General features: G+C 40.0%; 1 protein-coding gene across 1 annotated transcript in view; it reads right to left on the bottom strand.

Annotated features, from left to right (window-relative positions):
* Positions 1-649: 649 nt before the first annotated feature.
* qless (decaprenyl diphosphate synthase subunit 1 qless) overlaps positions 650-17,151 on the bottom strand; it is a 183,569-nt gene continuing 167,067 nt past the window's right edge. The window contains exons 9-12 of the mRNA XM_080270026.1: positions 17,087-17,151; positions 4,900-5,031; positions 3,216-3,410; positions 650-871 (exon numbers count right to left, since the gene is read on the bottom strand). The exon at positions 17,087-17,151 is cut by the window's right edge and continues 25 nt beyond it. Coding sequence (XP_080126152.1) covers positions 650-871; positions 3,216-3,410; positions 4,900-5,031; positions 17,087-17,151 — 614 coding nt within the window. The remainder of the gene's footprint in view (positions 872-3,215; positions 3,411-4,899; positions 5,032-17,086) is intronic.

Here is a 17,151-nt window from a genome sequence, read left to right on the forward strand (position 1 = left end):
ATAATTCTTAATAAGTATTTTTTTCATAAATAATACTGATTAACTGGTTGTTAATGACCTACAGCTAGCTGGTATGTTTAACATTTAAAGAAAAAATTACCGGGAACACAGTATAGACTTCTAGATGTATTGTGTTGCATTACACTGATACACAACGCCATGAGCACCAACCAGATAGAAAGAGTTTGTGATACTCAAAATGTCCTGAGTCCATGGCCAGCACTGTGTCTTGTACATATATCTAAACTGGTCTCTTGGAATCACAGAAGTAACCACACAAATATTCAGAACAGCATCTTCACATGCTGCTGGGAATTGACCAAGCAGATACTCATTCTTACCAGTAGCTATTTCTACATTTTCATGAACATTCAGAGATGTTTAGTAGTTCTGTTTTACTGAGCCTCTTCCCAACACATTATTAAGAGTTATGTACACAGCTGTTACATGACACACTACTAAGAATCAAGAAGCTTCATAATCACTGTAAGCTAACCATCACAACGAGCCACCCATTTTTTACTCTGGGCAGATATTCTAAATTCTGATTAATCATTCTGATGCTTCCTTTACAATTATTACAGTCAGCTGGAGAGATTTCCATATCACCAGGAACATAACCAGTCTCACATAACTTCATGACTAGTTGCTATTTCACACGACTGAGTATTTTGTCAGTGAGGGTGATGAGTGCCTTCTGTTCTGGGGATGACTTTAAAGAGCTGATGACTTTGATAGCCTCCTGGCAGTGTTGTTTGGCCAGGAACTGTGTCTGCTCCAGTCCATCACTCTGGTGCACCAACTCAAATGCTCGCTGTACATCACCCGCCTCCTGGAATCTCCGCATGATCATTGGGTTCAACTCAGGGAACTGTTGGGAGAGTAAGTGGACATCATCATCATCATCATCATCATCATCATCATCATCACCAGTATTTTATTTCCCACTAATAAATGGAGAGGACAGGATTCACAAATTAGAAGAACAAAGCACACAGCATGAGATTCAACAACAGAGTGCTGAGTAAAATGGGCATTATTGTGTGTACAGTACAGTATGTTCATTCATAATCCAAACCTTTATAACTTTGTGACTCCACTACAGAAGCATGTATTTTCCAGATTTAAATGTACTTCAAAGGAACTGAACTGTATAGCATTAAAAGGACTGTTAGTTAAATGTACACTACAATACTGAGCTGGCAATGCTTTGTTACTGGCTATGATCTGCGCCTGGTATAAATACAATCTGAGAAACAAAACACTTCACAGTACTATTATCACATATGATTGTGATATACAAGGAAAACTTGAAAGGAGCCTGTAAGATGAGAAGTGAGAGGATTACTCAGAGATGCTAAGAAAAAAGTAATAGCAGAGCAATAGGAATGGATGGAAATGGAGGGGTTAGGATCCATGAACTGGAAGTAAATGGACTGAAAATGTTGTGGATTGCAAACAAAACTTCTATTATGAATGCTAAAGCTATGTATGGTCTTGCAAGTGCACTACCTACTAAGAATGGTACAGCCTAGTTTCGACATAAATGTACAAAAGAGTAAAATCATGGTTATTTGAGAAGAACATAACCTTTAGCATGAAGTGCTGGTGAACAATTTAAGCCTTGAACTGGTAGAAACTTTAAGTAATTAAGTGTAGTCAGAGAAAAGAGAGGTTGCTGAGTAAGCAAATTACAGGTTAGAGTGACTCAAAGAAGAAAGGTCGTTGTGTTATATGTGAAAGGGAAGTGAGTAATGAGGACGCAAGAGGATTATACACTAATGTCAGTGACCACTTTATCATATAGGTGTTGATGCTGTGCTACCTGAGTTTGTCTAATTGAGATGATCCACCAACCATAGAAAAGCAACTGCCCCTGCAGGGTCATCTCATGCAGAGTACTGGTGTTTCCATATGGGTGCCAGTGCCAAGTCACGGCAAGGTGCGAGCATCAGTGTGGAGGTTTGGTTCTTGGGTGTATGCCACATTTGTGTCTCACCATTCAGCTAACAGGGGCACCATAGTAGGCTCTGTGACACCCCATTTTTTGGTTATATAGTTACCACCCAGCATTGGAAATAACTTCCTGAATTAAAGGATAACATTTGGCTTGTCACTAAGCATAGAGCCACCTGAAGTGGGAAGAAGAGTAATAAACAGTGACAGGAAGGATGGAAGAAATGGGGAGAGAGAAGGACAGTCACAGAAAAAGAATGACAGACATGAAGAAAGAAGTAGGCAGCACTACATCAAGTGCATGGATGATGCACACACACCCCACCTGCAGTCTCATATTGTGTAGTATCGTATTGTTTATAAAGGCTTCAATATACTTACAAACATCAGCCTTGGTCACCTAATGGTAGTTCTCCATGCTGCTCGATCTCTGGCAGCCTCTCTATTCAGTTACTTATCCCAGAGGTCATATAGATGTAAAAATCTGGTATGGCATGAGTGTGAAAAGTCAAGGGAGACAGCAATGGTAATGATACTATTATAGTATTACACTGGAGTTGTGTACAGTGGACAGGAAAGGAAACAATTAGATCTATTAATGCTGTGGCATACAGAAACCTATGGATAAAAAGGTAAAGATGGTGTGCTCTCAAGTATTATTCATATGGAGGAACAGATACGCATAAGGTGATGAGAAGGGAATAAGAGTTGATGATGATGATAGCATTACATAATTAAAGTCTTTATTCACTTTTTGGGGAATGAAACATTAACACTTGTGACAAGGCTATTACTTGGAGTAGAAAGTGCTAACCACTAGACCACAACTTGTGACTACTGTACTTTAAAATACTGAAAAACAAAAAATTCTTTTATGAAATTTAAGATTTGGTCCATGATGTCTTCAGCAAATGTTTGTGACTTGATCTTGTCCTGTGGCCTTTTTGACACCAGTAATTTGTTGCTATTGTCACTGTTGCCCCACCAGATTCATTTAGACAGAAATGGGGGAAGGTAATCAGCCACTTCAGTCATGTGTTCTTAGAGATCTTTTATTGAGACTATATTTGTGATGTTTCAGTAAGGTGCATGAGGTGAGTAAGCATACTGTGGTGTGAAAGAATGCATTACAGTTAGGGCACAACAGGTTTTTCATGAGTTGTACATTATTTTATGTTGGTAATGAAGCAGAGCACAGTAGTGGTTACCTTGCATTAATGCAATAATGTTATGGGGAAAAAATCCAAGAGAGACCTCACCTTCTCACATGCAAAGAGTACTGGTGCTGTGGCCAAGCCCAGCTTGAGGTCAGCAGCAGTGGGTTTGCCCATCACCTTGGCGGATGCCACAAAATCCAGCAAATCATCTACCAACTGGAACGCGATCCCTACATTGCGACCATACTGATATGCCACTTCCTGAACATCTTCTTCCGCACCGGATAGGATGGCTACCTGTGAAACAAGTTGCATGATTCAATTAAATATATCACCAAATCCTTGTTAATTGCTGCCTTCTTAAATGTTCCTTTTTACTCCTATGCTCACAGCACAACTGGCAGGAAGACTACACATGGTGGTGCTGTGCACCCTAGATGGGTAGCTGTGTCATCCACCTATTTCCACCTATTTTCCTGCACCTCACCATGAGAAGCACCCTGGTCTAACCCTGGTAAGGCACTGTCTACCACAAGCAGGTGACGGATCACTACACGGAATATATACTGTATTGTACCTGAAGGACAAACCCACAGCAGCAGCTGCTTACCTACGGTTGATAAATCTGCTCGGCCAGACAGCATGGAATTAAGCATCAACAACAACTATGACCACAGTATATTGCATACATACATACATACATCATCTAATCTTGTGTTGCCCCATGAGAAGTGTAGGAGCCCAGGGATAGGCAAGTTGGTCCTGACATTTAAGATGAGAGTAACCAGCCTCACTCATCCCTGAGTGGCGTTATGTGAGCAATAAACCCCAACCGCCCCTTGGATATAAATCGACACAGGCTCAATCCAGCAGGGGTGCATTAATTACCCACTAAACCACTAGGTGCCACAGTTTGGTTATATGATTACCATCCAGTGTAGTAAATGGTTTCCTGGTGTGCAGGATACCATTTGGCTTGTCACTCAGTGTAGAGTCACCCATAGACAGAAGAAAGAAGTAGAAAGAAGAAATAAAGGATGTATGAGGAAGGAAGGAAAGAAGGAAGAAAGAATGGAATGGGCAGCCACCCGAGAGCAGCACTACATCGAGGGAGTGGATGGTGAGTGCCCCCACTTTGCAAGAGATAAAAAAATGCCTATCAACATTACACTGCTACCAATAAAGTTGATGTACCAGTTCTTCCAATTTACAAGGTACCAATTATATGAAGAAAAGGTATTGTTGTTAATGTAGTTGTTGCTCAACCTGTCTCAGTGGCCAAGCGGAAAAAAGGTGCAACACTCAAACACAACCTTGACTAATGAAGTGTGCTGATAAAACCGCATACCCATTACCACCGATGTTCTAACACCAATGAACACTGCTGACAGGGATAAAAATAACTTGACTCATACTAACTGCAGCTGCATAAATAAAATTAATTTCTTCACTCTGAGTGATCTCTCAAGGCAGATTACAAGCAAATTTCCTGACACCTGCTGGAGTGAAATTAAAATGATGTCCTCTGGCTGAAGAGGTTAATGGAAACTATTTCTAACCCCTTCAACCCACACAGTCTCTCCTATGCCGAAAAGGAAATCAAGCTATGGAAACAATCAATGAATACAAAAGATAAGGTGCATATTTCTAATTGATTGCAAAATACAGTAACTGTCAGTTAAACTACAAACTCTATTTGAATGAAAATAAATAAGGAAATTCTATGCTACTCTGCAGCTACTATGCACTGTGCTGGACGTAATGAAACTACTGTAATAAAACGTACAGCCTTGCAACTGTATGCGAGAAGTGATGCAGTTTTCTTGAAGGTCTTCTTGAGGTAGTGAGCAAATCTTTCATTCTCATTCTCCTTTGATCCAAGCTGCATGAACTCTCCTTGTACCAGGTCAGCCAGAACCTGCAATTAAAAATTTTGGCATTACTAAATGCTTAATTACAACCATGGTGTTTGTCAGAGGATTCCTAACTCTATATTTCTCACCAATAAACTGTGTGGGAAGATCCCATAAATCATGAAAAGGGAGGCATAATAGTACAGGAAATGCAGGTATCAACAAAGTGCACAGTGAAAAAAAAGAAAAAAAAAGAAAAAAGAAAAAAAAGGGAGGGGAGGGAGGAATGAAACTAAAAAGTTTCAAAAGGGCTGAGGTCAATAGTATCATGATGATCAGATCTACTGATAATGCCTTCAAACCAATACAGGTCTCGCTCCTTTTATGATCAACCAATTTACGATTATTTGCTTACACAATCTTAAGGTTTTAACATAATCTTCTGACTTACGTTTGCCATCATTCACTTACATGATCCCCTCAGTGTTTACTGACAAGGCTTATTTTTTTTATTTATTTATTTATTTTTTTTATGTGGCCACTTCTGGGTGTGGGCCTAACAGCTCATTCCTGAGGTTCAGCAGTCCTCCTACAAACTATACACCCCCATATGCCACCACTCTGACACTGCTATCCACTGTCCATACTGAAATACAGTTTGTTCAGTACTGTATGTGATAAATTGGTAGAACGATGAACTAAAAGTTATACAGTACCCAGTTTCACGATAACATCATCAAAAACTGCATATCCAATCATTGTGGCAGTTGCATGTAACAATCACGTGCATACAATGTGCCTACCACACAAGCTGAAAGTCAGACATTTAATCCAAGATGGCCACCCAGCACTTTGCATTGCTGTGATCATCTTAATTTTATTTCATCCGTTTAAGGCCACTGAAACGCAACTGGTATTGCCAAATAACAGCGCAAGTGTTCAACAAATAGTGCAATGTGTGATATTAAGTGGAGTGAACCATTTACAATGCTGGGTGGTAACCATATAACCAACCCATATGTGTTCCGTATGTGTCAGCAAGTGGGTTGGTGGAGGGTTAGTGCCCCTTCCCATAAAACAACTAACTCAAAGTCAAATGGCCAACCCTTATGGGAGTATGGTATCTGGCTATAAATAGACAGACAGAAAACTTTGTGTATGAAATACTGAAATTTGTGACTTGAAAATTATGTCTCACGAGGAGCTACCCCTAAAGGAAAGTGTGGTGCTCACAAAAAGAGCCGAGGTCAAGCCTAACTTATTTTTTTTCCCTCAAATTTTAGGCTATGAGGCCTTTTACCCCCTCCCTATTCCTACTGAACCCATGTAATATTGACCTTGGTATACAATAAATCATTATGCGATGAGTCTTCACTTGACATAACCCCATCATATACCTAGGCATGACTGTGCAAGCTGTCTCATACATATTGGTATTTGTGAGGGAGCTTTTATGACATGTAGGGGGTCGTTTGGTAAATCAGCTGTCAGGTGTAATGCAATTCAGATTTTTAAACTGTTTCCTGTTCCAGCAAGGATTTGAACCTGGGTTCACTGGGACTGCAAGCCTCCTCTATACCTGCTCTGCCATCACCTCCCTCAGTTTCAAGATGGCTGATGGTGTATACCAGCACAAAATCTTGTTTTGAATCATCTGGGCAGGCCTCAGCTCTCCTACGAACCTTTTGAACTCAGTCACTCATATGTGTGCTCAGCATGAGACTGTCTCATTCTGTGCATCAAATTACATCTGCATTTTTCATACATCTTGCAACTGCTCAGCTGTTGCAATTGTTGCTGTGCAGTGTCAGTGATCAAAAGATAGTGTAGTGTTGGGGCTAAAGCAGCCAGAGAAATGCAGTGAAGTGAAATACTGTCTGCTTTATCTGCCTCCATGTTGCCTGTCTCACTTACTTGTACTTCTGATACCTTCCCTCTTGTCCTTCTTAGCCTGATCTATCCGATCCTAAGAACAACAAGTTAGTGCCCAAGGATACCAACTCTCCCCCTGCCTCAGGGAAGGACACATCATGACACTCAGACTGTACAAAAAACCAGCTTAGGTAGCTCAGAAACATTTTTATACTTATGGAGTGCAGCTGCCCATTTCCAAAAACATATGTCCACTGAACCCATGTTATAAAGTGTTTGATTTATGATTGTTCAGTATATGAATGATTGGGTTTCCAGAAGTGTAATCTAAGGATGACCTGTAATGTTCATTTATGTCATTACTGCTACCATGATAGTTATTTTACAGGAGATCTTTGCAGCAAAAGGATTAATGAACTTTATATCTAATTCCTCCACTCTGAAATGTCTCTCCCAAGCTCAGTAATAACCTTCTGGTCATGGCAAGAATAAAATGAAAGGGACATCATCAAAGTGAATGGGTTAATAAAAAAAAATAAGCCATCTTCAACACTCAGAATGAGGCATCTCATCAAATGGCTGAACCTCTGATATCCACCTCCCTCAGGAATGTACGGACCCAGGGTTTGGCTTCTCAGCACAGACATTTGAGGCAAGAGTGATCAGTTGCTCACTCTTGAGTGATATTATGTGAAAAACCAGCTCCATCCATGACCTGGATTTCAACCCTTTTGGGCCACACAGGGTTGGAGCACCTTACATGTCACATGGCTGACAATGATGGTGTCTAAAGACTCATTTGCAACAGGACTGTCTAAGATGTGACCTAATGCTCCCCAAAAGAGTCTTGTAACTCTGATTGACTTGGGATTTCAAGGATTAAGAATGCATGGCTTCTTTTATGGTGGCATCAATGATGTTAACTGCTTATTTCACATGACAAAAGAAGCCTCTGTAAACATCTTAACATGAACTTCAGTGAGTTTTTGAAAAACGTAACGGTTTTAACAAGATAAAATCAATTTATTGAGTAAAAGCGAGTTTACAAAAACTCTGTAAGGAACAAAACAAGGTTTTAACCTCTCTTGTTCCACTCCCATTCTTATTTAATACTAAACTGAATGATGAAGTACCAGACATATTTTAAACCAACAAGCTATGAGAATTTATGCAAGTAAAGTACAGTACTGGTACAGTATAGTAATACAGTAAACCCTCAATATATCAAACTAATTGGAGGTAAAGGCTGACAATATAGCTGAAGTTCGATACAGCAGATGTTCATTTGAGGGGAATATAACGTCCAGGTTGAACTTATATTAAATATTATTCAGTGAATTCCAAAAGAAACTATGTGTTCACAGTTTTATTTCTATTTTGTGTGGGTTTATACTGTGTATTCTGACACTGTATAGATAAAAATTACATACTTTCTGTTAGTACAGTAGTATACTGTACAACAGAACAAAAAAGTATACATATCTATATATATATATATATATATATATATATATATATATATATATATATATAATTACTTTTGAATAACCTTTTGTTTGGTATGGCGATTGCATTATCTTCATAACCTGAATTGTGCAATACATTTGACGCTTGTCTGGCTCACACAGATCAATATAGCTGAAGTTTGGATTAACAAGGTTCTATATAGTGGGAGTCTATTGTGATGTGATCTAAAAATTTTACCCTTTTTACATCTGAAATAATGAAGTATGGCTAAATCTCTGAGTAAATAAATTATAATGCAAGCCAATAAACAAACTGGACATTCACTACCATAAATTTTGGAAGTTATACTCTGTCACTGATTTACCAGAAAAAAAGCTGAATTTGTACACCTCATATTTTATTAAATTACTACCTAAACCGCTGCTGGGCTGATTCTTTGTAAGGCAGTTTACCTCCCTTGAATCACTATTTTATAACCAGTGTTAATTGTATCTCATATGAGGCTTGCAGCTTAGCCAATACAGAACTCACGGTGCCTCATATGAGTATGAGATCTACAACTCCGCAGGGGTAAAACATATATATATAAATATACATGACAAACTGGATGCACCTTTCATTCTTACTAGTTACCCAGTCCCACAGCCCTTCACCACTATGTACATATTTACAAAAACAGCACCCAAATAAAAAAGAAATTCTTCTATTCGTTTATATCACTGATGCCCTGTTTTCTCTCTTGACAAATGGTCATAACATGAGTCACATGGCTGCTCTGTTTTTACATGTCACTTTTGCTCTCTCAAACATTCTTCTTCACTTGCCATCTCCTCCACTTTTAATTATTCAGCTCTCTCCTCTCATGCAGCTGGATGTCATCCCCTCTCAACATTACCAATATCCTCCTTCCAGACACTTTCTCTGGTCTAGCATAAGGTAATCAGTCTTTCACATGTTTCTACAACCTGAATGTGATTCACTTTATCCACCACATTGCACTACCAACATCCTCCTTTCAACACTTTTCATTGGTCTAGCTTTCTGTAGTATATCCTTCACATGTCCATACCACCTAAATGTGTTGCACTTTATCCATTACAGTGCACTGCATAACTTCTGCTCTTTCTTCCATGTGAAAGCATTCATCTATGCTGCTGTTCCCCACTCTCTCTCTATACTTCTTACCTCAACTTTTGCTCTTAAAAATCTCATCTTAACCTCTAGAATCTCAAACATACTGTGCTCATTCAATGTTCACATTTGATACCTGTATGTAATAAAACTCAGAAGTAACAACTGCTCCTCAGTACTATTTTCACTTACCATGCTCCTCAGTACTATTTTCACTTACCATCCAACCAATCTTTCGATTAGATCGCTCACCTTAAAACAGTCATTCATTTTGTTTTACTATCAGTCACTATCACCCACGTGGAAAGGTTTTTCAATCTCCAATATCCTCCCTCCAATTCCATATTGGTGGTAGGCGGTGGTGACCATCACACACTCACCTGATGTAGTGCTGCCTACTTCTTCCTTCATCTTTATCATTCTGTTTCTGTGTCTGACCTCCTCTCTTCCTACTTCTTCCTCTCCTTCCTGTCACTTTTATTACTCTTCTTTCCACTTCAGGTGGCTCTATCCTCAGTGATAAGCCTAATGGTTTCCTTTAACCCAGGAAACCATTTACAACACTGAGTGGTAACCATATAACAAAATAATGGGATGATGTGCATCCTATTATAGTGCCCTGGTTAACTGGGTGGAGAGATGCAAATGCGACATTCACTTGGGAACCAAACCTCCACACTTTTACATGTGCCTTGCCATAGCAAGTTGCTGTCCGCCCCTAGGGAACATTGGTTCACTGAATGGAACAACCCTGCAGGGGAGGTTGCTTGCCTGAGGCTAATGGGTTTGCTCAGTCAGACGGACTGGAGTTGATAAACAACAATGACATGTTAACACAGTACTGCCAAACCATTTACAATGCTGAGTGGTAATCATATAACCAAATAATGGGGAGATGTGGAGCCTATTATGGTGTTCCAGTTAACTGAGTAGAGAGATGTGCAGCATCCACCCAGGAACCCAACTTCCACAATCTTTCCTGCATTTCACTGTGGTGAGGCACTGTCCACTGCAAGGGAAGATCAATTCACTGCATAGGATGGCCCTGCAGAGGCAGTTGCTTGCCAATGGTTGATGGATCTGTTTGGCCAGACAGACCAGGGTTGCTCAACAACAACAACTGCAAACTGCACAAATAATTCAGAGTTTGTAATAATCTATTCTGCAGCAACTCTTTAGCTCAGGCCAGACTACAGTGTGATGGTGTAGTCATGCAGACCAGGGTTGCTCAACAACAACAACTGCAAACTGCACAAATAATTCAGAGTTTGTAATAAGCTTTTCTGCAGCAACTCTTTAGCTCAGGCCAGACTACAGTGTGATGGTGTAGTCATGCAAACTATGCCACTATGTTTAACACTGATTATTTATTTGCATTACTGACAGGCATGCTCCCATAAACCATACAAATTCTGTGATAACATTTCAAAATATACTGTAAGACTGTTGTGCAATTGAATCCTTTGCAAATCCCCAGAGATTAACTAGTAACTTGATGGTGCAAGCTGGGATTCATCAATCGGACTTAATGCATGCTGTACCTTCACATCATGTTCAATCACAAGTTGGTTCTATGGAGACTATCATACAAATAATATTCCAGATGTTGATACATTTGAACTTTGTAAGGCAACCACTCTGCAAGGTGGTATGCTTATTTCAGGGCAATGTTTCCTTTGGAAGAGAAATAGTATGACACAGTTCACGTTATTATCAGGCATACTTTTTTAAACAAAACTGTTTCTTTAAGCTTGAGCTAACAGCCAGTGGGGAAAATATATAGACAACAGTGTTTTAAAAAAAGCACAGAAATAAATTTACCAAATAAAGGTACTGTAACTGTATGTACCACTCATCTGTCACTAAATAATTTTTCATCCCTAACAAAATAGATTATCAATCACTTTGGATCAATTGATACAATGAAAAGTGAAAAATCCCTGACTACTCTCCACTGGTACATGCCATAGAAGAAACCTGAATTCTGGCCAGAAAATACAATACATTATGAACTAAATTTTCTTAGTCTTAATGCATAACAATAACCCAAAAAGGGAGAGCTATGCCTAAAGAGTAACACTGTACCAAGCAGTACCATCACTACTACCAAGTTAAAGTAATGTGACATTTATCGCAAGATCTAATGAATATGCTTGACAAATATGAAAAAATATCATGTACATTAACGCGCCCCATCCCGACGTTTTCTGGGCAGTGGTACGCCCCAGTCCCGACATTTTTGGACCTTTTTTTTTTTTTGGCTCAAACATCCGCTTTTGGTGAGAAACATCAAAAATTCATAGAGAAATCGCTCACCTGAGGTTTAAAATACTCGATCCAGGTAGAAGTACCACCTTACCTTACAGGGTTTTCTATCAGGCTGGCTGCAAAGAAAACGAGTTCTATGGAAGGATAACTATTCTACACCACTCACAAACGGTATTTAGTTATTTATTTATTTGGTACGAATTTATATGTAGTACAAGAGTATATTGGTTTTCAAACGGTAATATAGGCATTATAAGCATTGTTTCACTCACTAACTCATCACCATTCCTGACCTTTTTTTGCCACATTACCTGATCATCATTTCTGACTGTTTCTTCCTCTAATGTTTGTCCTCCACATTGTCATCGATTGGGGAATCACTCTGGCCCTGAATTTCGTACAGTGGCATGACATGGCTTTACTGGCCAGGTCACTGATAACAGGTGAATTGCTGAGATAAGGTCATGCAGGAGGGGGGGGAGGAGGTCATGCTGGGTAAGGCATTGTCCCTGCCTGGCATCTTGTAGAGGAAGGTGTCCCGTGTATACGTGCCACAAATCACTCGCGAAAAATGAAAATTGTGCAAATTAGGGACCTTGCTATGTTGCCGCGTTAATTTACGTCTCCGGGATATGAGTGCACATCATGTGAGGACGTGAATTCACGTCTCCGGGACGGGGCGAGTTAAAAACAAAATCTATGGCAGCCTACTGTACAGAACTGTACAGCTTATAAAGTGAACTGCCTGTATCACTGTTACATGGTTTGTCCCTCATGTGATGTGATATAATTAGAGATGAAGTAATATCAGTTTTGCATTTCAGGATCCATGTTCCTACTTCTAAGTTCCCTGACAATGCTCCTCCACCAACAGTGCTTATATACATACATATATATATATACACAGGACAATGTAGTACTGGTAAAAGGGGAAAATTATTGAGAATGATAAGAAATCAGTGGAAACTACCAATCACCAAAAGGGTGAAGAGAATGTGATCATACAAGATCTGATCAAGTAGGTCCATTAATTACATTATTGGGGCTTATCTCAAGATTACTGGCTGCTGAATTGTGCTTGGAGGAAGATCAGATGGTCGATGAATGATGATGCTTGTGCTTGTCCTTGGCACTGTGGCGTGGTTACTAGAGAAGATATGCTTCTGTGAACAGAAGGTGTTTCTTCTACCATCAGTTTTTACCTCTTACAACAATGGTGTATGATCTAGGCTGTAGCATCTTTTATTATGAGGGATTATCTGTGTTATCAGGCATGTGCTAACATTGATAATGGTTCTATTTAAATGCTCTAATTTAAAAAAAAATGAAAACTATTTAAATTAGCATATAAGAATAGATGTACAGTTACTGTGCTGAATATACTCACAGTGTAAAATGAATAATAAAATAATATGTAAGATAACAATTATGCAGAATTAGTTCTTTTAAGCTTTAGATTTGTATGTCATTCTTCCAAAAGAGGGGTGAGTACTGTACTTGAAGTTATGGTTTGTCACTGAAACTGGATTATTGAACACTGAATATCATTAAAATAACTAATATTTCAACAGGGCAATTCACAAATGCTTTGAACTTTCCTTGCTTCTTACAGTAACTGGGACAGATCCAGGATTTTGTAAATGGGGTGTGTAGATTTGGGGTACTGGAGAGTCCAGTCCCTGCGAAGAGGTCTACAGGCATTATGTAAATTCTGAAATTCTCAGTCAAATAATGCATTCAAAAGCATATTTAAGCTGAAAGCAGTGGATTAAAAACTGGAAAAGTATAACTCAACCCTCGGCTATCACGGGTTCCGCTATAGCGTATCTCGTTATCACGCCTATATAAAAAACTACCCAAATACCTTTATCACGCACTAAATGCCTGCTATCGCACACCAGAAATGTTCAAAAATTTCAAAAAGGCCGGGCTCCACTGCTCTGCTCAGCCAACAAAAGATTTATTCCGTGATTGGTCGTGTGACGTCAGCGCCAGCCGAGCGCTGATTGGCCGCCCGACAGAGTCTCCCGCCCGCCAAACCATTCAAGTGCGTGCCCTCAGACCGTGAACAATAACCTTTTTTGTGATATGACCATGGCCAACGTATTCCCTCCCCGTCCCCCTACCATCGCCTAACGTAATGCTGAGGCACCTGGCAGGGAAATAAAGAAGAGGAAGAACCTAAGCTATGCGGATAAACTGGAAATAGTGAAACTTATAGACAATGGTGAGACCAAGAAAAGTGTGGGGAAGAAATATAGCATCAATGAATCAACTGTGAGGGGTATTTATAGGAATCGAGAGTGGAAAGGTTACAAGAGGATGAGAAAAAGGCAGAGTATAAGAGAGAAGTCGAGGAACGATTGGGCAAATATGAATTGGAGCAGATGGGAGACGTGGAAGGTGTGTGTAGCATATTTACAGAGGAAATATGTGCAGCATGTGATGTGGTGTGTGGAAGGAAGAGAAGACAGAAGGGGGTGCAAGGAACACCGTGGTGGACTGAAGAGGTGAGACAGGCTGTGGTACAAAAGAAGAAAGCATACAATGAATGGATGAGAAATAGGGCCGTGGAAGAAGTAGAGAAGCGGAAGAGAGAGTTATATGTAGAAAGAAAGAGAGAGGTGAAAAGATTAGTAAGAGAGAGTACGAAGAGAGTGGATGAGGAATTTGGAAGGAATTTGAGTGTAAAGTGGAGGGACTGTAAGAAAATGTTCTGGAAAGAGGTGAAAAGAGTAAGACAGGGTGGAAGTGAAGTTAGCAGGGGAGTGAATGATAAAAATGGTAGATTGCTAGTGGAGAAGGGAGAAAAAGTGAGCAGATGGAGAGAACACTTTAAGGAACTGTTGAACATAGAGGATGGAAGTAATGCGAGTATAAGTGGCAGGGAATGGCTGGGAGAAGGAGGGAGGTGAGAAGACAGGAAGAAATCAGTAGGATAGAAGTTGTGGAAGCAACGAAGAAAGTTAAATCGGGGAAAGCCCCAGGAATTGATGCAGTGTGTGGTGAAATGCTGAAGCATGGGGGAGAGATAGTAGTAGAATGGATGTGGAAGATGTGCAGATTGGCCTGGGAGGAAGGCAGAGTCCCAGAGGATTGGAAGTCAGGTATAATTATTCCCTTGTACAAAGGAAAAGGGGAAAAAGAAGTGTGTGGAAATCATAGGGGCATTTGTCTTCTTAGTATAATAGGAAAAATGTATGGTAGGATACTTATTGACAGAGTTAGAGAAAGAACAGAGAAATTAGTTGGAGAAGATCAGGGAGGCTTTAGAAAGGGAAGAGGTTGTGTAGATCAGATATTCATTCTTAGATCTTTAGTGGAAAAGTTTCTAGAGAAGGGAAAGAAGTTATATGCGGCTTTCATGGATTTGGAGAAAGCATATGACAGGGTGGATAGACAAGGATTGTGGAAAGTGTTAAGAATATATGGAGTAGATGGGAAGTTGTTGAATGTAATAAAAGAGGTACAAGGTAGGGCAGTGGATGTTGGAGTGGCCCTGGTGAGAGAGGATAGTGTTTGGAAACTCCCTGTACTGTTGTTTGCAGATGATGCTGTGTTGTTGAGTGAAGACGAAGGGGAGCTGCAAGGCTTGGTGGATGAGTTTGGGAGAGTGTGTAAGAAACGGAATCTAAAGGTGAATGTAGGGAAGAGTAAAGTGATGGTCTTTGAGAGAGGTGAAGTCAGTGAATGTACAGCGAGGTTTGATGGTGAGGAATTGGAAAATGTGAGTACGTTTAAGTACTTGGGTAGTGTGATGAGTAAGGATGGAGGTTTGGAGGGTGAAGTGCTTGAAAGGGTACAGCAGGGAAGAAAGGTTGCTGGTTCTTTGAAAGCAGTGATAAGAAACAGGGAAGTGAGCATGGAAGTGAAAAAGTTACTACATGACAGTATTGTGATACCAACTCTAACGTATGGAAGTGAAACTTGGACGTTGTTGGAAGGACACAAGTCAAGAGTGAGAGCAGTGGAAATGAGTTATTTAAGAGGAGCCTGTGGAGTCACATGGAGAGACAGGCTGACAAATGAGGATATAAAGGAGCGTTGTGGTGTGGATGTGGATGTGATAGGAAGCGTTATGAGGAACACACTGAGGTGGTTTGGCCATGTGGAGAGGATGGAGGGTGAAAGACTGATGATGAGAGTGTATGTGAGTGAGGTGGAGGGGGGAAGAGGGAGGGGGAGGCCGAGGATGAGATGGAGGGATGGGGTGGAGAGGTATATGAGAGAGGGGGGTGTGAGTTGGGAGGAGGGCAGTGAAATGGCAGGGGACAGGGCGACTTGGAGGCGATTTGTTTGTGGCCACCCCAAACGGGATTGAGGCGTCTGGCAATAGATATATAGAGAGTGATCACATCATAAAACATATGAGTCTTGCACCATCATAGGCTGCTTCCCAGGCCCTATGTAACAGAAATCAGTTGTTCCTCAAGACCGAGCAATTGCTTAGGAGATATATGGATTGACAGGCAAGGAGAAATATTGCTGTGGTTTTTTATTAACCTGGGTATGTTTCTAATTTGCATGCTCATTTTTAGACTATTATATGTTAATATTTGGTAAAAAAAGGGTATTTTAGGGGTAAATATTGAGGTTATGGCACCAGTTAGAATTATTGCCATGAGTTCTTCAATTCAGTTATCACGGTTTCGGCTATAGCGCAGCCATAGCGGGACCAATTGGGCGTGATATCCGTGGGTTGAGTGTATATATATATTTTTTGTCCATGATTACATCAACAATGGATGTTGTGAGTCATAAATTGATCATGGCAAAAAAAAAAAAAAAAATCTGGATCATATCCATCACCTCAGACTGTGAGCCAGTTCAAGGATACCATTCTATTTAAGCTGTATGTTTTCTTAAATAATTATCAGCAAGAATTTTTGTTGCTGGCTTTGGTGTCTTTTTGGATTAATATAAGAATAAAATCCGTGAGTTTGTCTATTACACATAATGCAACAAAATAAACTCAGTTATTGAACTGGTTACTATGAGTCCTGTGTCAACTGAAACATAATTACTTATAGAAAAAAATATTCTACTACAGTTATCTAAAGGGTTGTTTTAATTATGGCAATGATACTATCAATGACACAGTAAGCTCTTGACTGGCTGTCTGGGCCCCCTTCTGGTCCAGTCCTTCGTGTACTGCTACCATCAACCTTCCATATCACAGCTCTGGTGTACAGGTATACCACTTCCCCCAGCCACACCAAAAATTAAAACTGATGTAAATTACTATGACTAGTCTAGAACACACTTCTCTTCGCTTCCCACCACAAACAACCATACATGAATCCTGACATCATATAAAACTATAGCTTTTGCTGAGACTACACTCTCTCAATACATCATGCACAACCACATGTAGAGTCTGACCTGCGAGAGTATGACAATGACCTCTTCGTTGCGTATCCTGGCCAGCATTGTAGAGGCCACAGACA

The sequence above is a fragment of the Coenobita brevimanus genome, chromosome 39, assembly GCF_032717465.1.
Source record: "Coenobita brevimanus isolate Jiangsu-jjx chromosome 39, ASM3271746v2, whole genome shotgun sequence".
Classification (NCBI taxonomy): Eukaryota; Metazoa; Arthropoda; class Malacostraca; order Decapoda; family Coenobitidae; genus Coenobita; species Coenobita brevimanus.